This window comes from Heterocephalus glaber, unplaced genomic scaffold, assembly GCF_053883595.1.
Source record: "Heterocephalus glaber isolate CG9 unplaced genomic scaffold, H.glaber_assembly_v1.0 deba00000281, whole genome shotgun sequence".
NCBI lineage: Eukaryota > Metazoa > Chordata > Mammalia > Rodentia > Bathyergidae > Heterocephalus > Heterocephalus glaber.
Window position 1 is genome coordinate 15,608,349 of NW_028258139.1, and position 26,707 is coordinate 15,635,055.

Genomic DNA, 26,707 nt, shown 5'->3' on the forward strand with positions numbered 1-26,707 from the left:
GCAGCTCTTGCCTTCCCTGAGTTGACAGTCTTATGAGAAGAGCAGCTGTTGAACAGTGCATAAGTGAAAGAGGTTGAGAAAAAAGGTGCCAAGGGAGCAACTGGTACAAGGGTCTAGCTTCATGTGGTAGATGCATATGGAGTTAGGGCCAGGGAACTTGAAGCTAACCTTAAGGGATGAATAGGAGCTTGCTAGGTAGATGGCTCTGTAGGAGTGATAGTCTAAACAGGAAGTCCTCAGTGGGAGGTTAAACTGTGCAGTGATGGAGGAAGAGGGCAAGGAGGAGAGAAGGCCCTTCTAGGGCCACTGCCCAGCAGGAGGACTTTCCTGCCAGGTAGAGAATTGGGGGTTTGCTCTAAGAGCAGTTGGATTTCTTTTGTTTGTTTTTTGAGATTTGCTATGTAGTTTAGGCTGGCCTCGAACTTGGGGCAATCCTCCTGCCTCAGCCTCCTGAGTGCTAGAATTACAGGTGTGTACCACCACTCCCAGTGAGCAGTTGGATTTAAAAGAAAGGTCTTCAAATCAGGGAAGGATGGATCAGGTTTGTATGGAGGAGGCTAAGGGATGGGGAGATCTGGTTTGGGGATGCTGGAGTCCAGGAGAGCATGATGGCATCCAGCAGAAGGTGATCTTGTTGGTGTAAGAGCAGCCAGGCTGGACACAGTGAGTAATGTTGACAGAGAGAAAGTCAGATGGAATAACCCCAGTTTATGCTCAGTGTGTCATATGAATGAGTGTTGGGCTGGGCTCTAAAGGTACTGGGAAGACAGAGGAGAGGGCAGCTTTGGACAAAGGACAAGACTGGGGTGTGTGGGTCGGGGCTCAGGTGCGACAGAGCAGAGCACGGAGGGGAGAGACTTTGAAATCACTTTCTACTTGGACATGAAAAATCATGACTACCAAGATACTCCTGCCTCTGTCATCCAAATTAATAGGAGAATGGTTTGCCATATTGACCGGAGAGCTTCTTGATTTTTTCCGTAGAAAGAAAATAAGTAGAAGCCAAATAGCAGAGTTAATCACCATCTTAGTGTTGGTGAGTATTCTTCCTGTCCATATTTTGGTACTTTATATGTTTACAGTCAGGATCTAAAAAATAATTATTTTAGAATAATCACTAAACATATGGTCTGTGGACACAGACCACTGGGATTTGAATTCTGGCTTCACTGCCTTGGCCAAGATACTTCAACTCTTTGTGCTGTGGGTTCCTTTCTGAGCAGTGCATTCCTGCCACTCCTGTCCCTTATCTCAGATGACATCTTAGCTTAGGTACAGGAGTGAGGCTACCAAGTGTGGGCGAGGTCGCAACTGTCAGCTCAACACCAGAGGCAGAGACAGAAGCAGAAAAAAGCCAACAAATCAAGAAAAATAAACAAGCACAAATCCCTGAATTGTTTCAGGCCATTCAGTGTAAGGGGAAGAGTACCATGTGAACTCAAAGCTATTGACTGTATCCTAATCAGTGGTGCCCTGTGTCATCAGAAAAGGGTCAGGAGAGGTTACTGTCTTTTGGTTTGCATTGAAGCTTCCAATAAAGACAGACTGGAGAAGCAAAAACCTTGCATTTCAGAGTGGAAGTTTCAGTTACTTGGGAAGCTGTCCAAGGTAGCCATCCATGCTCAGTGATGAAGAGCAAAGGCCAAATCAGTGTCTGGATTTCACTGAGCATTTAACTCCAATTTTAGGTGCCCTACTTACAGTTAAGCACTATGTCCAGCCATGGGTTTACAGGGATGATATTAGAGTTAAGCATTGTGTCCAGCCATGGGTTTACAGGGATGATGAGGGCATGGTCCTTTCCCTGAGACACATGGTCACAATGACCTGAGCTGGGCATACACAGGCCAGGTGAGGTGTGTGGTGATAGGTATCAGGGTGTGGGATGAGACCTCTGTGCTCAGATTTGATGCTCCATTTCCCAGGGATGTGCCCTCTTAGGAGAGAAGCAGAGACCTTTTAAGGGGCTGAGAAGCCTCCTTGCAGTGGTGACTGGGTACGAATACATAGCTGGATGTGAGCACTGGGAGCCAGAAATAATGCAGGGGTGAAGTGACTTTGTTTGTGAGGCACAGTTAAGGGAGAGATGCTTCAAAGGCTGTGACTGTAGTACAGACCGTGCTTGACAGTGAAGAATGCCGGGCCTCTTCAGTAGCGGCAGAGAAGGGGCAGTCACATGGATTTGGGCTCAAACCTCACCTTTACCACTTGTTAGCTGCATGACCCTGAGCAAATCACTCAGTGTCACCAACACGTCATCTTTCCATTTGTAAAATGACAGTGTAACAAGCTCATGCAGTGATCAGAGAGATGAGCTTAGGTGAAAGGCTGTGTCCTGTGCTTCTTCACTGGCTGCCCTCTGGGGGGATTCTGCAGTGGGGATGTGTTATTATCAGATGGGAGGGCTCCAAGAGACATCTTTTGTGACAGAGTGGAGGGTGAATTATGCTTTTAAAGCAGACCCTTAGGAGGCTTGAAGCGATGGAATTGTAGACGGTTGGCTGGGAGGCTGCGACGAGAGTGGACTGAGGGAGCAGGCTGCAGCAACCCAGAGGGGCTGACTTCTTCAGACCTGTGTCCCTAGAATGACTGCTGTTGGCTTTGCAAATTAATGTTGAAAATTTGGGCTTGCTGTGTAGCTGTTTCCACAGGTGGGCATATAAATACACATGTTTAACAAAACGCAGTGTTTTCCTTTAAAACGTGTGGGCGTTTGTTGCCTTGTAGAAGAGCCAGCCTTTGGTGTTGCTTGGTCTCCTGCTGAACACTAGAGGTCAGCAGAGGCTCATGGAAAGGCCACCTTTGCTCCCTGCTCCCAGGCACAGAGCCAGTGTGGTTGCTTGGCCTTTTTTGAGTTCTTCCCAATATGGTGCTTTGCTTTAGTTGACTCATCTTCATGTTTGTCTGCCAGATGAGCAGGCAGCAAAATAATGAGTTCTGGTGGGATTTCATAATCACGATAAAAAGAAGGCCTGTAGTTTTTCTGAAATAGAACAAGCCTTTGGTTCTTGATCTAGTGTGTTGTTTCATTGTAGAATTGATGAGTTTTGTCTATTTCTGGGGAATGATTTTGGCAAATGTGGAAATTTTGAAAAGAACTGAGATATGATTATTGCAGGTTCCTTGTGTCTTAAGAATCCCTGCACAAACATCAAAACTGCTAAATAATGCCTTTAGATTTAGTGGTATTGGAAAGGGTTTCTTTACAGTATTCACTGCAGAAATTCATCCCTTTGTGTGTAGGGACATGGATTGACCTGTCCTTTCCTTAGTTGTTTAAGTGAGTGTCTTATGATTATCTAGCACTGACAAATGGCAGCAAACATTTCATTTAATAACCGACTGTATACAAATCTACATGTTGGCCATGAGGGTTTTGCAGGCAAATGGTGAGACAGAGGTAAGAGAGAAGGGGTTTGGACTTCCGCCTCCCAGATTTAGGTTTAAATCACCATCTCCTCACTGTGTGACCTGAAGTAGTTATGTAACTGCCTAGCCTGCTTCAAATCTGTCAAATGGGAATGATGATACTGACTTCTCCGTAGACTTGCATTCACAGTGCAGGGCATTCTGCTGGGCACTGCAGACTGGACAGGAAATGTGTCTGCCTCACTGGCATGTACCAGGGGGAGAAAGGCAGCTCATATTGTTTGACGACCTATTAACAGATACTTGACAAGATTGTGAATTTGGTCATTTTCTTTAATCCTTATAATTCTGTTTCCTTGTTTAGTACTCCCTGTTTTCAGAGAAGAACGTTGGGCTGAAAAAGGGTGGAGCAGCTTTCCAAAGTCAGATGATAGGTTGGCAGTGAAGGGTCCTCTGTGAGTGAGATTATCTCCTTTTCCCTTCATTTGTCTGGCCCCAGAGGGGTGGGGATTAGGCATTGTGCTGCTGCCTGCCTGCCTGTTCTGACCTATTCAGTGGGCAACAGAACACACGTGGTCCTGTGTGAGCTTGGAGTCTACAGGGGGAAATGGGTACTGAATAGATAAACATGGAAGTAAATTGTTCCCAAGTGGCAAAGACCATGCCCTGCCACACAGATCTGGGGCATTTCCTGATGAGGGCTGCTCTTGTGTTATTAATCCCAGGAAAATAAACTGTCACTACACGAAAATGACAATAGCAAAACCTCTCTCTTTGCTGTCATATAAATGGAAATTCAGATCATAATTATTACTAAGAGAGCAGCTGGTCACAGGCATTCAACACAGATATTGGCCTTAAGTATCAGGACAACTTCACTAAGTAGTTTGTTGTACCCAGTTTTACTGATGAAGAATTTGAGGACAGAAACCAAGGATTATTTCATAAAATCCACCTTTGGTATTCACACCAACTCACTGTGATTCTAAAATCCAAGCTCTGTCTACTGCATCATGTATCTTTCTCTAAACAACCCAAGTGATTGAAATTAATTTTCTTTTTTAGTAGAAAATGGCAAATGACAGTAAGAGAAAGTGAAAGTGAGGAATTATTTAGAAAGTTAGAAAAAAATATGACCTTCCAGATGTGGGAGCATACTCTGCTCTCCTGTAGACCTAAAGTTTAGGAATGGTTCTGAGACATTTATGTACATTTTGTTTTATGAATCTGTTGACTAAGCCTTGGAACTTCTTGTTCCTGGTTAATTTTTTCTTCAAAGCCATTCAAATTTTATGCAGGCTACTTGAGTATATACATGAGAATAGCCTCTTTACAATTTTTGATGCAGTTCCTTAATGAAGCAGTTGCTAAGGAAACCTTGCAAGAGCCTGGTAGATCTGCATATAGTGATTGTAACCTCAGAACTTTGTGTCAATTTAGGCTCAAGACCAGAGGTTTGGGAGAGTTGAGAAATGCTCGGGCTGTAACAGTTCAGCCCTGTCCTGCAGCAAGGGTGGCTTCCAGAGATTGCTTTGTGGTTCTCACAAAGAAATGGTTGTATAGGGATAGAGGAAAGTCAAATTCCTTACTGGAAAAGAGGAAGTGGAGAGGGAATTGGGAGGTTTCTGGTTGAATAAGAGCCTGAGATATGGCATGTTAGTTATCTTTAGGAGGAGAAAGAAATCTCTTTTGAGTGGGAGGTCAAAGCTGTAGAAAAAAGAAGCAAAGCAGGTAGGGTAGGCTCATGATGCCCAGCTGCCCTTTGGATAGAGTGTTCCCTGCAAAGCTGTGGCAGTTTTTTTACTCAATCCTTAAACTCGAGTTTCAGATCTCCTCTTGCAGCCCAGTAAAGTGGTGAAAGAGGAAGAGGACTGGCATTACAGGAAAAGCAAGAGACTGGAGAATGGGCCATATACCCATGCTTAGGGTGGTTGTGCATTTAACACCAGGAAGTTACTGAGAAGGCTGCTTAATAATGAGAGTGATGCTTCAGAATTTCCCCACCTTATAACATACCAGCAACTGGTAGATATTTATCTCATGGACATTGTGAATCTTGTAGCTCCTTGTGTTTTTCTTTTTGCTTTAGCTGTTAGGAACCTTGGAGCCGAATCCATGTAAACTTTAATAATCACACCTACTTCATAGCAAGCATTTTTGTGATTTAACCTTCCCCTGGTTTCATTTAACTACAATCCTCATTTTCTCTTCACCCTGATTTTTATCTTTTTGTTATTGTTGTTAAATTGTGTGTTTAAAAATTGATTTCAGAACCTTTTTTAGAATGAAGCAGAATGTAAATAAATGCATAAACGGAGCATATCACAGACACTTATTGCTTTTAGAAATTTTAAGCTGTTTACCTTGGGAGTTTAAAGCTGAGCTGAATATTAAAGTAATACATTTTTAATAGGAAAGTTTGGTAATGCATGCAGGTTTTAGAGCAGGGATTGTATCTTACTCATCTTTATAATCACTGTGCAAAGCACAATGCTTGTTAGGGACCAGGCACTTATTAATGTTTGCTGGATGCATGAGGTGGAGTCAGTGATGATGCACGACCCATCCCACTATGCTCTCAAGCATTGGCACCGCTCCTCTGAGTGGCAGTGACAGCAGTGACCATTGTTGGATGTGCAAGGCATTGTACTAAGAGCTTTACACCATTTCTGCATGTAACCCTAACACCCTCCTCTGAGGGATTCTTATTGTTATTTCATATTTGTTCAGGATAATGCGTTTTGTTTTTATTTGGAAAGACTTCAGACCTTAAGAAAAGTTGCCAGAATATTACAGTGAATTACAGTGAATGTTTGCACTCATCACCTAAAGGACAGTATTTGCCCTTTTGTGTCTGACTTAGTCACTTTAATGAAATGTTTTTAGGGTTTATTCATGTTACTCTGTAGATTAGCACTTCATTACTTTTTAGGGCCTGATTATATTCCACCTTGTTTATATTATATATTATATTGTATTAAGTTACATTATATTATATTCCATGTTTGTTTATCCAGGCATCAGTTGAGAGACATTGGGTTCTTCTTACCTTTTTATTTTTAACTGTACATCCTTTTATTGGTACATTTTAGGTATACAATATAATGACATTCATCATTGGAAATTTGCACCTTTACATAATCTCGGTTCTTATTTTTTCCCCCTTCCCCACCCTCCCTTCAACCCCTCCATCCCTCCCTATTTACAAAGACTTTGTTTCCATTACTTCATTTTCTCATATTAATTCCATTCCCTTCTTTCCTTTCCCCTACCCCAACCACTTCCCCTTCCCCTTTGCCCCTTTTCTTCCTATTTCACATTATCTATTATACCTTTTAGTCCTTATTTACACTTTCAGTTTCTGACACTAGAGAAACTATTCAGTATTTACACATGTGTCCTATTTATTTCACTTAAGAGGATCGCCTCAATGTGCATCCATTTAGCAATAAATGTCTCTAATTTCTCATTTTTGATGGCTGAGTAGTACTCCATTAAAAAAAACACATTTTCTTGATCCAGTCTTCAGTTGATGGGCATTTGGGCTGCATCCAACTTTTAGGTATTACAAACTGTGCTGCTATAAACATGGGTGCACATATATCACTGTGGTATGATTCTTTTAATTCTTTGGGGAAGATACCTAGCAGGGGAATAGCTGGGTCATATGGGACTTCCAGTCCTAGTTCTTTGAGGTATCTCCATACTAATTTCCACAGTGGTTGCACCAGTCTACACTCCCACCAGCAGTGGAGCAGTGTTCCTCTTTCCCCACAGCCCTGCCGGCATTTGTTATTAGTTGATTTCATGATAGCAGCCATTCTTTCTGGAGTGAGGTGGAATCTCAGCGTTGTTGTTTTCATTTGCATCTCTTGAATGACCAGTGATGTTGAACATTTTTTCATATGTTTATTTGCCATTTCTACTTCTTTGTGTGAGAAATGCCTGTTTATTTCAGATGCCCGTTTTCGGATTGGGTCTTTAAATTTGGGAGGTCTGATTTTTAAAGTTCTTTATAGATTCTAGATAGTAGACCTTTGTCTGAGGAACAGCAGGTGAAAATTTTTTCCCACATTGTGGGTTGTCTCTTCACTCTGTTGGTGGTTTCTCTTGCAGTGCAGAAGCTTTTTAATAAGAAGAAATCCCACTTGTTGATTGTTTGTGCTAGTTCACGGGCAACTGAGGTTTTGTTCATAAAATCTTTTCCTACACCAATGTCTCCAAGAGTTCTACCTAACCTCTGCTCCAGCAGGTTCAGCCTTTTTGTTTTAATATTTAGATCTTTAATCCATTTAGATTTTAGTTTAGTGCATGGTGAGAGATATAGGTCTAGTTTTAATCTTTGGCAAGTTGAAACCCAATTTCTCCAGCGCTATTTATTGTTTGTTTTTTTTGGTACTGGGGAGTGAACCTGGGTCCCAGCGCTTGCGCAGCAGGGGGCGAAACCACTGAGCTAAATTCCCGGCCCATCCAGCACTATTTATTAAAGAGGCTATCTTTCCTCCAGTGAGGGTGTTTGGCTCCTTTGTCAAAGATGAGGTGGCTGAGTGTGTCTGGAATTGTTTCTGCATCTTCTAATCTGTTCCTCTGTTCCTCAGGTCTGTTTCTTTGCCAGTACCATGCTGTTTTTATCACAGTAGCTTTGTAGTATAGTTTCAAGTTGGGGGTTGTAATACCCCCTGCCATGTCTCTGTTACCTAGAATTGCTTTTGCTATTCTGGGTCTCTTGTTCCAAATGAATTTATGGATTGTTTTCTCAAGGTCCATTTAGTATACTGCTGGAATTTCTTTTTTTGGTTTGTTTTTGTGGGTACCACGGATTGAACTCGGGTCTACTGTACTTGCGAGGCAGGCGCCGGAACCACTGAGCTAAATCCCCAGCCTCTGGAATTTCAATTGGGATTGCACTGAATCTATATAACAGTTTTGGAAATATGGCCATTTTCACTATGTTGATCCTTCCCACCCAGGAGCAAGGGATGTCTTTCCATTGTCTGATATTGTCTTAAGTCTAACGTGCTATAGTTTTCAGAGAAGAGGTCTTTGATTTCTTTTGTTAGGTTGGTACCTAGGTATTTCAGTTTTTTGGATGCTATTGTGAAAGGAATTGTTTGCCCTATTTCTGTCTCAGTGAGTCTGTTGTTCATGTAGAGCAAAGCTATTGATTTTGTATGTTAAACTTGTATCCAGCTCCTCTACTGAATTTGGTTATTAAGTCTAGAAGACTTTTAGTGGAGTTCTTGGGGTCTTCTATATAGAGTATCATGTCATCTGCAAATGATGACAATTTAACTTCTTCATTTCCCATTTTTATTCCTTTTAGTTCTTTCTCTTGTCTAATTGCCATGGCTAGTGTTTCCAGAACTATATTGAACAGGAGTGGTGATAGTGGACATCCTTGTCTTGTTCCTGATTTTAGTGTGAAGGATTTCAGTTTTTGATCATTTAGTATGGTAGTAGTTGTTGGTTTTTCATAGATGGCTTTTGTCAGATTGAGGTAGAGACCATCTATTCCGATTTTTTGTAGGTTTTTAAAAAAATCATAAATGCATGTTGGACTTTGTCAAATGCTTTTTCTGCATCTATTGAGATGATCATATAGTTTTTGTTCTTGAGTCTATTGATATAGTGGATTATATTGATTGATTTGCATATGTAGAACCATCCCTGCATCCCTGGGATGAATCCCCCTTGGTCAGGGTGTACTATCTTCTGAATTTTATTTGGCAGTATCTTATTAAGGATTTTTGCATCTATGTTCATTAGTGAGATTGGCCTATAGTTCTCTTTTTCAGTTGGGTCTTTCTCTGCTTTGGGGATCAAGGTGATGCTTGCTTCCAGGAATAAATTTGGGAGTTTTGCTTCCCTTTCAATTTCACTGAAGGGTTTAAACAGTGGTGGCAGCAGTTCCTCTCTAAATGTCTTGTAGAATTCAGCAGTGAAGCCATCAGGACCCCGACTTTTCTTAGTTGGTAAGTTTGCAATTATGTTTTCAATTTCATTGATTGATATTGGGTTGTTTAGAATTTTTTTTTTTTTTTGGGTACAGGGGATTGAAATCAGGTCCTTGCGCTTGTGCAGCAGGCAGCGAAACCACTGAGCTAAATCCCGGCCCTGGGTTGTTTAGAATTTTTAGGTCTTCTTTGTTCAACTTTGGTAATTCATATGTATCTAGGAATCTGTCCATTTCTTCTGTGTTTTCCATCTTATTGGCATATAGGTTCTTGAAGTAGGTATTGATGATCTTCTGGATTTCTGCTGGGTCCATTGTAATTTCACCCTTTTCATTCCTAATTGCATGGATTTGGGACTTTTCTTTCCTTTTTCTGATAAGATTGGCTAAAGGTTTGTCAATTTTGTTGATTCTTTTGAAGAACCAACTCTTGGCTTCATTGATTTTTTGTATTGTTCTCTTAGTGTCCATTGCATTGATTTCTGCCCTGATCTTTATCATTTCCTCCTTTCTATGGGCTTTGGGTTTGTCCTGGTCTTCTTTTTCTAGAAGCTTGAGATTCAGCATCAGGTTGTTTAATTGAGCTCGCTTTGTTTTCCTAATATGAGTATTCACTGCTATGAACTTCCCTTGTAGGACTGCTTTCATTGCGTCCCATAGATTCCAATATGTTGTATTGTCATTGTGATTTAATTGAAGGAACTGTCTGATTTCTTCTTTAATTTCCTCTGTGACCCATTGGTTAAGCAGAAGTGTGTTGTTCAATTTCCATGTGTTTATGAAAGTTTTGCAGTTTCTTTTGCTATTGATCTCCAATTTCATCGGACTATGGTCTGATAATATACAGGGGATAACTTCAATTCCTTTGCACTTACTTAAACACGTTCTATGAGTGAGTATGTGATCTATTTTGGACAGTGACCCATGTGCAGCTGAAAAGAATATGTATTCTGATTTTGTGGGATGGAACACTCTGTAAACCCCTGTTCATTTGTTCAAGGGTTTGATTGAGTTCTAGTGTTTCGTTGCTTGTTTTTTGTCTAGTTGATCTATCTATTTGAAACAAGGGGGTATTGAGGTCCCCCACTACTATTGTATTAGTGCTTATATGATTTTCATGTCCATTAGTATTTGTTGTACATAGTTGAGTGCACTAGTGTTTAGTGCATAGATATCTATGATTGTCATCTCTTCCTCTTGGTTTGTTCCCTTTACAAGGATGTAGTGTCTTTTTTCGTCTCTCCTAATCAGTGTTGGTTTGAAATCCACTTGATCTGCAAAGAGGATAGCTAGTCCTGCTTTTTTTTCAGGTTCCTGTCACATGGAGTATTGTTTTTCACCCTTTAAGTTTCTTTTTTTTGGTACTGGGTATTGAATTCGGGTCCTTGCGGTTGTGAGGCAGGTGGTGGAACCACTGAGCTAAATCCCTGGCCCTTTTAAGTTTCAATCTATGAGTTTCTTTTTGAATTAAATGTGTTTCTTGTATGCAGAATATTGTTGGATCTTACTTCTTGACCCATTCTGCCAATCTATTTCATTTGATTGGTGAATTGAGACCATTAACATTGATGGTTATAACTCATATGTATTGAGTTATCATTGTCATAAATTTTTGTTTTTTTTTTCTTTTGGTACTGGGGATCGAACTCGGGTCCTTCTGCTTGTGAGGCAGGCGCTGGAACCACCAAGCTAAATCCCCGGCCCATAACTTTTTCTTTTTGTTGGATTCTCCCCCTTTGCTTTTAATTTCTTGTTGTGCTCAGTGGATTCATTCTGCTGAGCTTCCTCGGGTTGTGATCCTCGTTGTCTTTTCCTAGGATTTTGTCTAAAATTTTTTGGAGTGCTGGTTTAGTATTCATGAAGTTCCCAAGGTGCTCTTTGTCATGAAAGTATCTTATTTCTCCATCCATTTTGAGAGATAGTTTTGCAGGGTACATCAATCTGGGTTGGAGGCTGTTTTCTTTTAGGGCTTGAAATACATCACTCCAAGCTCTTCTTGCCTTGAGGGTTTGCATTGAGAAGTCTGCTGTGATTCTGATGGGCTTTCCTTTGTATGAGATTTGTTTCTTTTCTCTAACTGCTTATAGAACTTCGTTCTTCTGTTGGGTTTCTGGAATCCTAACAATTATATGCCTATATATAGATTTTTTTTGATCATGGCTAGTTGGAGTCCTATATGCCTCACTTATCTGTATGTCAAGTTCTTTTCTCCTCCTTGGGAAGTTTTCTGCCATCACTTCTGTGAACAGTTTTTTTTTTTTTTAATGTCCTCTGCACTCTCTCCCGTTTCTTCATTGACTCCAATCAGTCTTATGTTAATCTTCTTTGCCTCATCTAGCAGCTGCTGGATTGATTTCTCATGGTCCCTTACAATTTTGAAGCAATTTTTCTTTTCCTGGTCACTAATTGCAATCTTATCTTCTATATCTGAAATTCTGCCCTCACATTGGCTCATTCTGGTGCATAAACTTTCAATGGAGTTTTTAACTCCTGGAAATCTGTTTGTATCTGTTTTATGGATTCCATTTGTTTCTTGTGTTGGGATTCCATCATGTTCCTCAGCTCCTCTATTTTTTTTCTGTGTCCTCTCTAGCTTTATTAATCATGTCTTGTACTATGAGCACAATCTTCTGTTATGTGGGAAATTATTTCTGATTTCATTTTTTCCAGATCCTCTTTTGTTGCCAGTTCAGGGAGTCCAGGTGTTTGAGTGTCAGAGTGTTCCATCTTGTTTCCCTTTGGGGTTGCTGTAGGTGATCTGGAAATCTGGTTCTGAGGCTTGTTTATGTGTTTTCTCGTTTCCATGGGGGGGTGTGTGTGCTGCTGGTGCCCACATGGATCACCTCCTCTGGGCTGGGAGTGGTGGTAGGTTGGCCTGGAAGCTTCCTACTCTGCACTAGGAGCTGTGGCATGTTGACCCGGAAGCCTCCTCTGCACTGGGAACTGTGGCGTGTTGACTCAGAAGCCTCCTCTGTGCTGCGAGCTGTGGCACGTTGACTTGGAAGCCTCCTCTCCTCTGGAAGCTGTGGCACATTGACCCGGAAGCCTCCTCTGCTCTGGGAGCTGTGGCACGCTGACCTGGAAGCCTCCTCTGAGCTGGGAGCTGTGGCACGTTGACCCAGAAGCCTCCTCTGCTCTGGGAGCTGAGGCACGCTGACCTGGAAGCCTCCTCTGCTCTGGGAGCTGTGGCACGTTGATCCAGAAGCCTCCTCTGCTCTGGGAGCTGAGGCACGTGGACCTGGAAGCCGCCTCTGTGCTGGGAGCTGTGGCACACTGACCCGGAAGCCTCCTCTGCACTTGGAGGTGTGGCACATTGTCTTCCTACCTTTTAATTACTATGAACAGTGCTGTCACAATCATTTTTTTTTCCAGATACAAATTCAGTTTTTATTAGCCATATCTCTACAAAATATCTTATTATGATTATTGGGGAGGATATTTATTATTTCATCTGTTTATATTAACTACATTAAGGGCTGGGGATTTAGTTCAGTGGCATGGTGCCTTCCTCACAAGTGCAAGATCCTAGTTTGATCCCTGGTACAAAAATAAATTAAAATAATGTATCTAATAAATATGTTAGCTACATTACTCTCTAAAAGCTTTCAATATAAGCCAGGTGCCACAATCATTTTGTACAGTTAATGGGAACATATGTTTTCAGTCCTCTTGGGTATATAATTGGTAGTATAATTGTGGGACCATTAACTCTATGCTTATCTTTAAAAAAAATTTTTTTTGGATGTTCTTTTGAGACAGGGTCTTGCTATGTAGCTCAGGCTGGCCTTGAACTTACGTTGATCCTCCTGCCTTAGCCTCACTAGTGCTGGGATTGCAGGCATGTGCCAACATGCCTGGCTCTGTGCTTGTCTGTTTGAGGAACTATCAAACTATTATACAAAGCAGCTGTACCATTTTACATTTTCATAAGCAATAAATAAGGATTTCAATGTCTACACATGCTCATCAACCTTTGTTCATGTCTTATTTTTTTTTTTTTGGTACTGGGGATCAAACGTGGGTCGTTGCGCTTGTGCAGCAGCTGGTGAAACCACTGAGATAAATCCCCAGCCCAGTTCATGTCTTTTTGTTATAGTCATCCTAGTGGTGTGAAGTTACATTTCATTTTGGTTTTGATTTTAATTTTCTTGATGCCTAATTATGTCGAGCATCTTTTCACATGCTTACTGGCTATTTGTATACCTATTAAAGTCCTTTGCCAATATCTGTCTGTCTGTCTATTCATTTTTGGTGCTGGGGATGAAACACAGAGCCTGGAGCTTGCCAAATATATGCTCTACTACTGGGCTGTACCCTCAACCGATAAACTCTTTGGCAATTTTTAAATTGATTTTATTTACTTTTTATTGTTTAGATTTATGAGCTCTTTGTATATTCTGGATATCAGTTTCTTATTATTTATGCTTTGCAAATTTTTCTACCACTTTGATGTTGTTTTTTACTCTTGTCAAAGTTAATTTTATTGGTACACTTTTGATATACGTAATGATCACATTCATCATAAGGAATTTGTACCTGTACATAATATATCTTGATTCTTCTTTTTTTTTCTCATTCCTCTCTTTTCCCTTCAACCCTTCTTCCCCTCCCCATTTACAAAAACATTGTTTCCATTTTTTTCCTTCTGTTCTCCTCCCGCCCCCAGTTCCCTTTCCTATTTGAACATTGTCTTCCTACTTCCCAATATCTATCATCCATTTTGGTGCTTCTTTACCCTTTGGGTTTCTCACACAAGAGAAACAATGTGATTAAAGTGTACATAAAATGTCTCAAGTTTATCCTTCTTTATGGCAGAGTAGTACTTCATTGTGTATAAAAAACCACATCTTCATTATACATTCATCTGCTGATGGGCATCTGGGCTATTTCCAAGGTTTAGCTATTACAAATTGTGCTGCTATAAACATGAGTGTGCATATATTGCTGCAGTATGATGCTTTAACTCTTTTGGGAAGATACCAAGAAGTGGAATAGCTGGGTCAAATGGAACCACAAGTTGCAGTTTTTTTTAGGAATCTACATTGATTTCTATATTGGGTGCACCAATTTACACTCCCACCAACAGTGGAGAAGGGTTCCTTTTTCCCCACAGACTCACCAGCATTTGTTATTGGTTGATTTCTTTTTTTTTGCTTATTTGGTACTGGGGATTGAACCCGGGACCTTGTGCTTGCGAGTCAGGCAGTGGCACCAATGAGCTAAATCCCTGGCCCTGGTTGATTTCTTGATAATAGCCATTCTTTCTGGAGTGAGATGGAATTTCAGTGTTGTATAATTTGCATTTCTTGAACAACCAGTGATGTTGAATATTTTTAAATATATTTATTTGCTGTTTGTACATCTTCATTTGAGAAGTCTCTATTCAGTTTAGATGCCCATTTTTGGGTTGGGTCTTTCAATTTGGAGGGCCTGTTCTTTTTTGAGTTCTTTGTATATTCTAGATATTAGTCCTTTGTCTGAGAAATAGCTGGTAAAAATGTTTTTCCATACTGTGGATTGACTCTTCACTCTGTGTAAAAGCTTTTTAATACGTTGATTCTTTGTAATACTTCTGAGCGATTGGGGTTTTGTTCATAAAGTCTTTGCCTGCACGTATGTCTTCCAGAGTTTTATTTACTCCATATTGTAGCAGATTTATTTTTTGTTTTGGTACCGGGGATCGAACTTGTGTCCTTGAGCTTGGGAGGCAGGCAGAGGAACCACTGAGCTAAATCCCTGCCCTGTTTTTGTTTGTTTGTTTGTCTTTTAATATTTAGATCTTTGATCCATTTTGATTTCAGTTTAGAGAATGGTTAGATATATGGCTCTAGGTTTAATTGTTGGCATGTGGAAAACCAGTTTTCCTAGCCATTTATTAAAGAGGCTTTCTTCCAGTGAAGGTGTTTGGCCCCCTTGTTGAAGATAAGGTGGCTGAGTGCCTTTGGAGTTGTTTCTGCATCTTCTGTCAGTTCCATTGATCCTTGGGTCTGTTTTTGTTGTTGTTTGTTTGTTTGTTTTTGGTTTTTTGCCAGTACCGTGATGTAGCTTTGAAGTATAATTTCAAGTTGGGCATTATGATGTCCTTTGCCTTGCCTTTGTTGCCCAGAATTGCTTTTGCTATTCTAGGTCTCTTCTGGTTCTAAATGAATTTTAGGATTGTTTTCTCTAGTTCTATGAGGTATGTTATTGATATTTTGATTGGGATTGCATTAAATCTGTATAACACTTTTGGAAATATGTCCATTTTTACTATATTGGTTCTTCCTGCCGAATGACAAGGGATATCTTTCCATTTTCTTTTTTGCTTACATTCTATTTTTTTTTTCTTTTTGATACTGGGGATCGAACTTGGGTCCTTGTGCTTGTGAGGCAGGCAGTGGAACCACTGAGCTAAATCCCTGGCTGCTTAAATTCTTTTATTGGTACATTTAGGTATACAATACATTTACATTTATCATTGGCTATTTGTACCTGTACATGATGTATCTTGGTTCTTGTATTTTCCCTATGTTCTCCCTTCTCTGTTTACAAAGACTCTGTTTCCATTTTTTCCTTTTCTCATAATTTTTCCTTTCTCTTCTTACCCCTTCCCCTCACACTTCCCCTACCCCTTTGGACATTTTCTTCCTATTTCAAATTATCAATTATTCATTTTAATCATTTTAATACTTATTTACACTTTTAGTTTCTCACACCAGAGAAAGTATTTGGTATTTACACATGTGTGTCCTATTTATTTCACTTAAGAGTATGGCCTCAATATACATCCATTTACCTATAAATATCTCTAGTTTCTTGTTCTTTATGGCTGAGTAGTACTCCATTTTCTTTATCCAGTTTCCAGTGGATGGGCACTTGGGCTGTTTCCAAGCTTTCGCTATTACAAACTGTGCCACTATAAACATGGGTGAGCATATATCGCTGTGGTATGATTCATTTAATTCTTTTGGGAAGATACCCAGCATCCATTTTCTAATATCCTGTTCTATCTCCTTTTTCAGAGTACTGCAGTTTTCAATTTAAAGTTCTTTTACTTCCTTCCTTAGATTGATTCCTAGATATTCCATTTTTCTTGATGCTAATGTGAAAGATGTTTTCCTAATTTCTCTCTCAATGAGTTTGTTATTTGTGTACAGGAATGCAATTGATTTTTGAGTGTTGACTTTATATCCTGCTACACTACTGAATTTGGTTATTAATTCTAGGAGTCTTTAGTGGCGTTTTTGGGGTCTTCTATGTAGAGTATCATGTCATCACAAATAATGATAATTTAACTTCTTCCTTTCCTATCCTTATTCCTTTTATTTTTTTTTCTTGTCTAATTGCTCTGGCTAGTGTTTGCAGAACTATATTGAATGAGAGTGGTGATAGTTGGCATCCTTGTTCATGATTTTGGAGTGAAAGCTTTTGGGTTTTTGTTTTTTTTCCTCTTAAATTCTTTTATTGGTATATTTTAGGTATACAATACATTTACATTCATCATTGGGAACTTGGACCTTTACATGATGTATTTTGGTTCTTATTTTTTCCCCCATTCCCCTTCCCTCCCTTCAACCCCTCTACCCTTCCCTATTTACAAAGGCTTTGTTTCTCTTTTTTTTTCTCATATTTTTTCCTTTTCCTTCATTCCTTTGCCCTACCCCTCCCACTTCCCCTACCCCTTTGGACCTTTCCTTCCACTTTCAGTTATTTACACTTTCAGTTTCTCATGCCAGAGAAACTATTCAGTATTTACACACGTGTGTCCTATTTATTTCACTTAAGAGTATGGCTTCAATGTTCATCCATTTAGCTGTAAATGTCTCTAATTTCTCATTCTTTATGGCTGAGCAGTACTCCATTTCATTAACAAAACTACATCTTCTTTATCCAGTTTCCAGTTGATGGGCACTTGGGCTGTTTCCAAGCTTTAGCTATTACAAACTGTGCTGCTATAAACATGGGTGCACATATATCGCTGTGGTATGATTCTTTTAATTCTTTTGGGAAGATGCCCAGTAGAGGAATAGCTGGGTCAAGTGGGACCTCTAATCCTAGTTTTTTGAGGTATCTGCATATTGATTTCCACCGTGGTTGCCCCAGTCTGCACTCCCACCAACAATGGAGAAGGGTTCCTTTCTTCCCAGAACCCCGCCAACATTTGTTATTGGCTGATTTCTTTTTTCTTTTGTACCAGGGATAGAACTTGGGACCTTGCACTTGCGAGGCAGGCAGCAGAACCACTGAGCTAAATCCCCGGCCCTATTGGTTGATTTCTTGATAGCAGCCATTCTTATTGGGGTGAGGTGGAATCTCAGTGTTGTTTTCATCTGCATCTCTTGAATGACCATTGATGTTGAACATGTTTTCATATGTTTATTTGCTTCTTTTACAAGCTTTTGGTTTTTGTCATTTAGTATGATGTTGGCTGTTGTTTTGTCATAGATGGCCTTTATCAGATTGAGATAAGGACCTTCTGTTCCAGTTTTCCATAGGGTTTTTGTCATAAATGAGTGTTGAACTTTGTGAAATGCATTTTCTGCATCTATTGAGATGATAATGTGGTTTTGTCCTTGGTTCTGTTAATGTGGTATATTTATTGATTTGTGTAAGTTGAACCATCCCTGGATCCCTGGAATGAATCCTACTTGGTCGTGGTGTACAGTCTTCCTGATAATTGGCTGTATTTTGTTTGCCAGCCTCTTATTGAGGATTTTTGCATCTATGTTCATTAAGGAGATTGGCCTGTTGTTCTCTTTTTCGGTTGGATTCTTCTCTGGTTTTGGTATCAGGGTAATGCTTGCTTCTGGGAATGAGTTTGAGAATATTGCTTCCCTTTCAATTTCATTAAAGAGATTGAGAAGTAGTAACATTAGATCTTCTCTAAAGTTCTTGTAGAATTCAGCAGTGAATCCATCAGGACTTTTCCTTTTCTTTGTTGGTAGTTATTAAAATTGTTTCCTCAATTTCATTGACTTATATTGGGTTACTTAGATTTTTTTGTATATCCTTTTATTGGTACATTTTAGGTGTACAGTATAATGACATTCATCATTGGAGATATGCACCTTTACATACTCTCTTGGTTCTTATTTTTTCCCCTTCCCCTGGCCTCCCTTCAACCCCTCCAACCCCTCCATCCCTCCCTATTTACTTTAGAATTTTTATATCTTATTGATTCACCTTTGGTAATTCATATCTAGGAATCTGTCTATTTCTTCTGTTTTTTCCATTTTCTTAGAATACAGGTTCTCGATGTAGGTATTGATGATCTTCTGGATTTCTGCAGGATCCATTGAGATTTCACACTTTTCACTCCTAGCTGGTTGGATTTGAGTCTTTTTTATTTTCAATGAAGTTGGGTAAGGGTTTGTCAATTTTATTTAATCTTTCAAAGAACCAACTCTTTGATTCATTGGCCCTTTATATTGTTTTCTTAGTCTCAATTGCATTGATTTCAGCTCTGATCTTTATGACTTCCTCCCTCATATGTGCTTTGGGTTTAACTTGCTCTTTTTCTGGAAGCATGAGGTTCAACATTATGTAATTAATTTGAACTTGCTCCGTTTTTCTGATGTGGGAATTGACTGCTATAAATCTCCCTCACCAGGCTGCTTTCATTGTGTCCCATAAGTTCTGGTGTGTCATATTAGCATTATTGTTTAATAGTAGAAACTATCTGATTTCTTCTTTAATTTCATCTGTGACTCATTGGTTGTTCAGTAGGGTGTTTTTAATTTCTATCTGTGTGTATTTTTTGTGGTTTCTTTTGGCATTGATATCCAATTTTATTGCACTATGATCTGATAGTATGCATGGGATAATTTCAGTTCCTTTGCATTTACTTAAGCATGTTTTATGAGCTAGTATGTGTTTTTTTGTGGAGAAAGTCTCATTTGCAGCTGAGAATAATGTGTATTCTGATGTTGTGGGGTGGAACACTCTGTATATATCTGCTGAGTCCATTTGTTCAAGGGTTTAGTTCAGCTCTGATATATCTTTGTTGATTTTTTGTCTAGTTGATCTATTTGTGACAGTGGGGTATTGAGGTCCCCTATTAAAACTGCATTAGTGTTTATCTGATTTTTCATATCCACTAATATTATTTTAGTATAGTTAGGTATGCTGATATTTGGTGCATACATGTTTATGACTGTTTTCTCTTTCTCTTGGATTGTTCCCTTAGTAAGTATGTAGTGCGTAACCTTCTTTGTCTCTTGTGATCAGTCTTAGCTTGAAATCCACTTTGTCTGCAAATAAAATAGCTAGCTCTGCTTTTTTCTTGGTTCCTGAATCATGAAGTATTGTTTTCCATCCTTTGACACTCAGTTTATGAATTTCTCTTTGAGTGTAATGTGTTTCCTGTATGAAGCAAATTGTTGGATCTGTTTTTCTTTGGATCTTTTTTCTTGATCCATTTTGCCAATCGGTTTCTTTTGATTGTTGAATTGAGACCATTTACATTGATGGTTATAACTGATATGTCTTGACTTATCCTTGTCATATTATTTTCCTGTTGTTAGTTTCCCTTTTCTCCCCTCTGTTTAATTGCTTGCCTTGCCTGATAGATTCATTCTATTGGGATTCTTGGAATTGTTGTCCCTTTCTAGAATATCCTTCAGAACTTTTTGGAGTATCTAATGTTGATGAGGTCCAACTCATGTTTTCATTTATCAAATGTGCTTTTGGTGTTATATATGAGAAACCATTTCCAAGGCTACAAAATTTAGTATGTTCTAGGAATTTTATAGGTTTAGTTTTTATGTTTGAGTAATTTTTTTGTTTATCATGTCAAATAGGGGCCCAACTTCATTCTTTTGGATGTAGGTATCCAGTTATACCAGCACCATTTGTTAAAAAGACTGTTCATCCCCCATGCAATGGTCTTTACATGCTCATGGAAAATCAGTAGACTAAAAATGTAAGTTCTTTTTCTTCTGGGCTTTCAATTCCATTCTGTTGATCTATATATCTGTATTTATACCATATTTTCTTAGTTATTGTAGCTTTGTAATAAGTTTTGAGGTCAGGAAGTATGTTTTTTCCCAGTTTGTTCTTCTTTTCTAAAACTGTTCTGGCTATTCGGGATGTTTTGTACATCCTCAGAGAGCAAGGAAACCAGGCAGTGGCCACAGCTACCTCTGTGTATAGCATGCAAGTGAATATCCCAAAAGATATTTGGAACATTTTTTATTTCCTTTTAATTTTAACAGACAGTGTTTTTAATAAAAAGCAAATAGGTTCTAGGAGGCTGATGTAGGAGGATTGTGAATTCAAAGCCAGTCTGGGCTATACAGACCCAGTCTTACAAAAGACAGAAGGAAAGACAGTCAGAAAGAAAGAGATAAAAACAGACAGAGTGCAAGAAAGAGAAAAATAAAAGAAAAAAGAAAAACAGAAAAGAAAGAAACAGCTCAGTATCATGAATAGTGGGTGTTTACAAAACTCCTGCCTAACACTTGGTGAGGTGCTGAGTCCACCTAGACCATCTGGTGGTTTAGGAGTACAAGCTGCCCTAAGTCATCCATTTGCCATCTGTTTTCTTCCCTGACACTGGGGGTAAGTAGAATGGTGCCTCATAGGCATGACTTTCTCCTACTACCTTATAAATTGTTAACCAGTTCTTTTTTTTTCCGGTTCCGGGGATTGAACTCAGAACCTTATGCTTGCCAGGCAGGTTCAGCGCCACTGAGGTACATCCCCGGCCCTGTCAACAAATTCTTATTTAACTTCTTCTTCTTTCTTCCCTTTGAATGTTTAAAACTGAAAATGGCCTCCCTTACCACAGATGTCTTTTAAAGGAATATCCTTAGTACATGCCTTGTTCCCCTGCCATGGAAGGTAAAGAAAGTTATATCTTTCCTAAACTTCTTTTGAACAGATATAAATGGTATAGTTGTGAATATGTATTTTCTCTGTATAAGATTAGGACTGGAAATAATTGTGAAGAGAAGCAGAATGTGTTTCCAATACTGGAGAATGTCTGGTCTCCAGTTTTCCTTCCTGCTCTGTCAATAGTTGACACTTGTATGCTGTCAGTGGCTGTCCCAACACCTCTAGTTTTTCAGATTCCATGAGTTCCTATGTTTTCAAAGGTTGATGGGAATTGGGACAGTTTCCAGAGTACCCTTGGCCTGAAAATTTGCTTAGAACTTGTAATTTCAAAGGTCTTAACTAACAATAATATTTTCCTATTTCTTGAACATTCATTGAGAGTGTTAGGCCTTTGATAAATGTCCATTTTATTTCAGTAAGTTTTTCCAGTAATTAGAATTAGATTTGCTTATCCCTTATTGTAGGTAAGCAGAGTGCTAGAGCTCATGATATGCAGAGTTGAGACTGGGGCTCAGGCCTTTCTGACTCCATTCTCTCTTTTTTTTTTTTGTTTTTTTGTTTTTTTTGGTACTGGGGATCGAACTTGGGTCCTTGCACTTGCGCAGCAGGCAGCAAAACCACTGAGCTAAATTCCCAGCCCAAGATTGCAAGTTTTTTTGAGGGGGGGTACCGGGGATCGAACTCGGGACCTTGTGCTTTCGAGGCAGGTGGCGGAACCACTGAGCTAAATCCCTGGCCCTCCATTCTCTTCCTTGTTGCCTGTCCTGCCAGAGAGCCAGCATACTGGGCCTGTCTTGAGTCTCCTACCAATATTACCACTTGCTTTCTTACTAGTAGGATAAAGTGGCTCTGAACTTACTTTTAAGTTGGAAATGGGATCATGAATTAATATTGGAATTTCCCAGTGAGCCTATTCTGTGAATAAAGCCTGTCATCTTGAGAAGCCTTTGAGCTACTTCAGTTGGAACTTCATATAAACATCTGGGGCTTGAATTCAGACGTCGTGACTATGTAGCCTGTTGAAAAATTAGAACAAAGATGTGCTGATTAATGCTTCCTAAAAGAGCAGCAGGTCAGAAATGAGTTTGGGGATTTGTTTTCATCTCAAGATTTCATGAGGATCTTGGCCCAGCATTTTGCTGGGACCGTTGCTTGTTCCCCCAGACCCTTGTGCTGTTTCTTGCCCATGTCTCCCAGGTGTAGCTTTGCCCTGAGGCTCACAGGGCTGGAGCTAACAAGAGGCTTCCTAGTCAAGTGGCTGCTCGCGTCAGAAAGCAATTGTACCCAAGTTTTCTCCATTAGAGATCTCTTTCAGGGTTTGAAGTGATTTCAATTCCAGCTGTAATGTAGTATTTATCATTTGCTGTCTTATTTTAAATCTTGTATCTTAAATAGCTTCCCTGAGGGGGTGGGGATTTAGCTCAGTGGTTCTGCTGCCTGCCTTGCTAAGCGCAAGGACCCAAGTTCAATCCCCGGTACCAAAAAGAAAGAACATATGGGAACTGTGATGGATGAGAGGCCAAGAATAGTGATCCTGTCTGGGCAATGACCTTTATTTAGTTTGTTTGTTTTGTTTTTTGGTACCGGGGATCGAACTGGGGACCTTGCGCTTGCGCAGCAGGCACCGGAACCACTGAGCTAAATCCCCAGCCCAGTCACCTTTATTTAGATGGTACCATGAAGGACACCAGCTGAGCTCACTTTGTTTAGTCTCCCCCAACATCTCTTGTCCTGTTCGGTACACAGAGGTACAGATTAGAGTCTAGCAGTTGCCAGGTTTGTGAAACTCCAGGCATTAAGTACCCCACCTCCCCTGTATAGACCTCCTCAGTCCTGGGCCATCACTGACATCCCCTGCATAGTAATCCTTCCAGAGCTGTGCTGCAAGGGCCATGAGTGCCGGGGGGGTATGGAATGGCTGTGTCCCATGCAGATTTGAGTGTCTATGGACCATAGACCTGAACATAAAGCTTCTAGAAGGAAACATAGTGGAATGTCTCCATGACCTCAGGCAAAGGTTTCTTAGATAAAGACATGGGAAGCACTAACTATAAGACAAATAATAACCTGAGTTATATCATAATGAAATGTTTCTGCTTATCAAGACTTCCTTAGGAGAGCAAACTGGCAACAGACCAGGAGAACATATTCGCACAACATATATGACTAAGGACTCACATTAGAAGATAAAAGAACTACTACAACTCAATAATGAGACAAACAATCTAATTTAAAAAACTGTCAGAAGATTTACAAAAGCATTTCACAAAGGAAGATAAACAAGTGGCCAGTAATCATATGGAAAAATGTTCAATATTGTAGTTATCGGGGAAATGCAAATTAAAGCCAGCCAGAATGGCTAAAATTAAGAAGACTGATAACATCAAATTTTGGTGCATGTGGAGCAGTGACAGTACACATGCATCTCCTGCGTGAGTGTGAAATGAGGCCATCATTTTGGAAAGGTCTGTCATTCTGAGGTGGGAGGGTAACGTGGACATGAGTAATGCAAGAGAGAGGGAGGGCATGGTGTCTGGATGGTTATGAGAATTGTGGAAAGAAGTGGCGGGCATACATGGGCTTCCAGGAGAGGGAAGCATGAGGTGGGAGTCTCTGAAGGAGAAGTGGAGTGTGGGGCGGGAAGAGGAGGATCTGGAACAGAGAGTGAGCAGGGAGACCTAAGCAGCCTGTGTCCCAGAGCCTCTCTATCTGGCTGAGTGTTTGTTGTTGAGTTGAGCCTGGCCTCCCCACCTTCATTTTGTGTCGTGGTACATTTCATGGTGTGTAGGGCAGTTGCTTTGTTTCTTTAACTTACTGATTTATTGTCATCTTCTCTTCTGATTCTAAGCACAGAGGCCCCTAAGGGAGGGGTCTTTGTTTTGCTCACTGCTGTACCTTCAGCCAGCATAGTATCTGGCACAGAGTGGGCATACACTAAGCTCGGGTGGCAGAGTGGGGAAGTACAGGAATGAAGTGGTTCCGTTTGAGTACAGGGCCACGTGGGGCATTCCCTGAGGCATCTGGGCTGTGTTTCTTGGTACTGAAGGGTTCCTGAGCAGTTTTGAAGTGGGGGTTGTCTTAGCCCTTGCTGGCTGCTGTGACAGTACTTTACCCTGGGGTCTTACACACAGACATTGATGTCTCCCAGATCTGCAGACTCTAGACCAAGGTGCTGGCAGATTTGGTATCTAGAGAGGGCCCTCTGCAGGTTCCCAGATGTGCATCCTTGCATGGTGGAAGTGGTGATGGGGTCTCTCTGGGACATTTTTTAAAAGGTAGCAAGGCTTTACATTTATTAGAGGCAGTAAAGGTAGGAAAATAAATATACTCTGCAGAGTGAGAGCGGATCAATTAAAGTAGGAAGAGGAACGCTGTATAAAGGGTGGGCCAGTGAAAAGGCTCACAGGCTGGGACCTGTTTTGTAGGGACACTAGTCCCATTCATGAGGCCTCCAATCTCATCACCTAATCATCTCCCAAAGGCCCCACATCCTAATAATTGTATCTTTTGGGTTAGGGTTTCAGCACATGATTTTAGAGGGGCACACATATTCAGTCTGCAGCAAGGGTGGTGTCTGCGAGCTGTATGCTAGGAACGCTAGTCTGGCAGGTGTATGGATGGAAGAAAGGCAGAGCAGGTAGTGGGAAGGCCCCTTGGTGCATCTTTTGGATAAGAGGTGAAGGGGCAAAGCAAGGGCCATGGGTGTTGGGGGATGAAATGGGAGGGAGAGATTAAAAGCTCAGGTTGGCAGGGCATTCCATATGGCTGCGTCCCCACAGAAGTGTCTGGAAACAGAGTCAGTGTTAAGGATGGGGCCAGGGAGAACTTTTCCTTAGGCAGTGCCACCTCTAGATAGATTCCGCCTGCCTTCCTCTCAGGGTAGCCATGGTGCAGTGAGGTGGGGTTGGGCAGCGAGCAGAACCTGACCCAAAGTCAAGCCTTGTCTCTGATGCTTCTTGGGTGTGCAACTTTGTGCAGGTTATTAATGCCTCTCTGTGCTTCAGTTGTCCTTATCCATGAGCTGGAATAGTTACGGTTCATGGGATTGCTGTATTGATCCAATAAAGTATGTTAAATTTGCTGGCATAGTAGGTGCTAAGCAACAGAAGGTTGTATTAATACATCACAGCATTGTTGGGAGAATCATGCTAGGTCTTGGATGAAAGAAATTTGCTGTAAGCCATGAAGTCTGAAGTCTAAGATAAGTGCTATTATTCACTGTTCATTTCCTAGTCACATGGCTCTCTATATTCTTGTGTTCTAAGAAGTTTTGTGTTGGATGAAAGTCCCTGCCAAAATCCTATTATCTGGATGGACTCTTGCTCCTCATCTTCCCTTTTATAAGGGATGTCTTATGTGATGTGTAGTAAACAACTTCGCGTCAGAGAATCTGACTCTTTTTAGTAAAATGCTGGGATGTACTTGAAGCTGTGGGCTCACAGAGGGTTTCAGGGCATCCACAGTGGCCCCCAGAGTTTTCTCAGTAGTAGAGAAAGCTGATGACCAGGCTTTCCCTCTTCTGTGTCACTGGGTCTTTGTTTTATAAAAATCTGTTTTATGTGTGTTTTTTCTTTCAGAAGTTTCTTTCAAAAGCTATGTGATCAAGGAATGTTATATACATGTATGAAATTGCCACAATGAAACTTATTATTCTATGCAATAAATACACATTAACATACAAAAAAAAACCTTCTGTGCTTTCTTCCCATGCTTCAGCTTTCTGAGGAAGAAAAGATCCAGCGCTATAGCATCCTCTCTGAGCTCTATGAGCTGATTGGCTTCCACCGAAAGTCAGCATTCTTCAAGCGTGTGGCGGCCATGCAGTGCGTGGCTCCAAGCATCTCCGAGCCTGGCTGGAGGGCCTGCTACAAACTCCTCCTGGAGACACTGCCTGGCTATAGTCTGTCGCTGGACCCAAAGGACTTCAACAAAGGTACCAGATGTCCAGTGCTAGAACTGAAATGTTGCTTTATTTTTGTTAATCATGTATGTTTGAGCATCTGCTACCTGTAGTGGACTTTGTGATTGGTGATGGTGGTTCAAAGAGGACCAAAACCCTGCCCCACATTGGGTGCGTGCATCAGTATAATTATAATGGAAAAGCAGTGGAACTCTGAGTTGGGGCTTATGTGTATATATGGGCTCACAGTTTTGAATTTTGGTCAGTGGGGGTCAGAAATCACCCTTGAGCTCATTGGCATGGTGCATCATCCACAAAGCACTTAAAGTACCTAATGAATTTTACTTATGAAATTTAGGTAAGTTAGTAAAAAAAAAAAATCAGTGTATTTTGCTTGGGTACATGTGTATCCATATAGCTATGCATTTGGTGATAAATTCTTATTCTGAAATAAGCATGTGCTGTAAGGTAATGCATATTTTAAATAAAGCTGTAACTCTAACAAGAAGTATACACAAATATAAAGCCCACTGCTAGGCAGTCTGGTTGTGAGGAGAAGGAACCTTCTTTTTATTACTGGTTATTGTTTTAGGTAGGGATTATGTAGCACTTTATTCTAGTTCAAATCCAGAGTGAGCTTAGGGAACGGCTTCTGGAGAGGAAAGAGCTGA

General features: G+C 40.5%; 1 protein-coding gene across 12 annotated transcripts in view; it reads left to right on the forward strand.

Moving 5' to 3' along the window:
- Trappc9 (trafficking protein particle complex subunit 9) overlaps positions 1-26,707 on the forward strand; it is a 737,148-nt gene that overhangs the window by 69,863 nt on the left and 640,578 nt on the right. For all 12 annotated transcript variants that reach the window (XM_087187236.1, XM_087187240.1, XM_004837901.4 and 9 more), the window contains one exon: positions 25,853-26,069. In XM_087187236.1, coding sequence (XP_087043362.1) covers positions 25,853-26,069 — 217 coding nt within the window. The remainder of the gene's footprint in view (positions 1-25,852; positions 26,070-26,707) is intronic.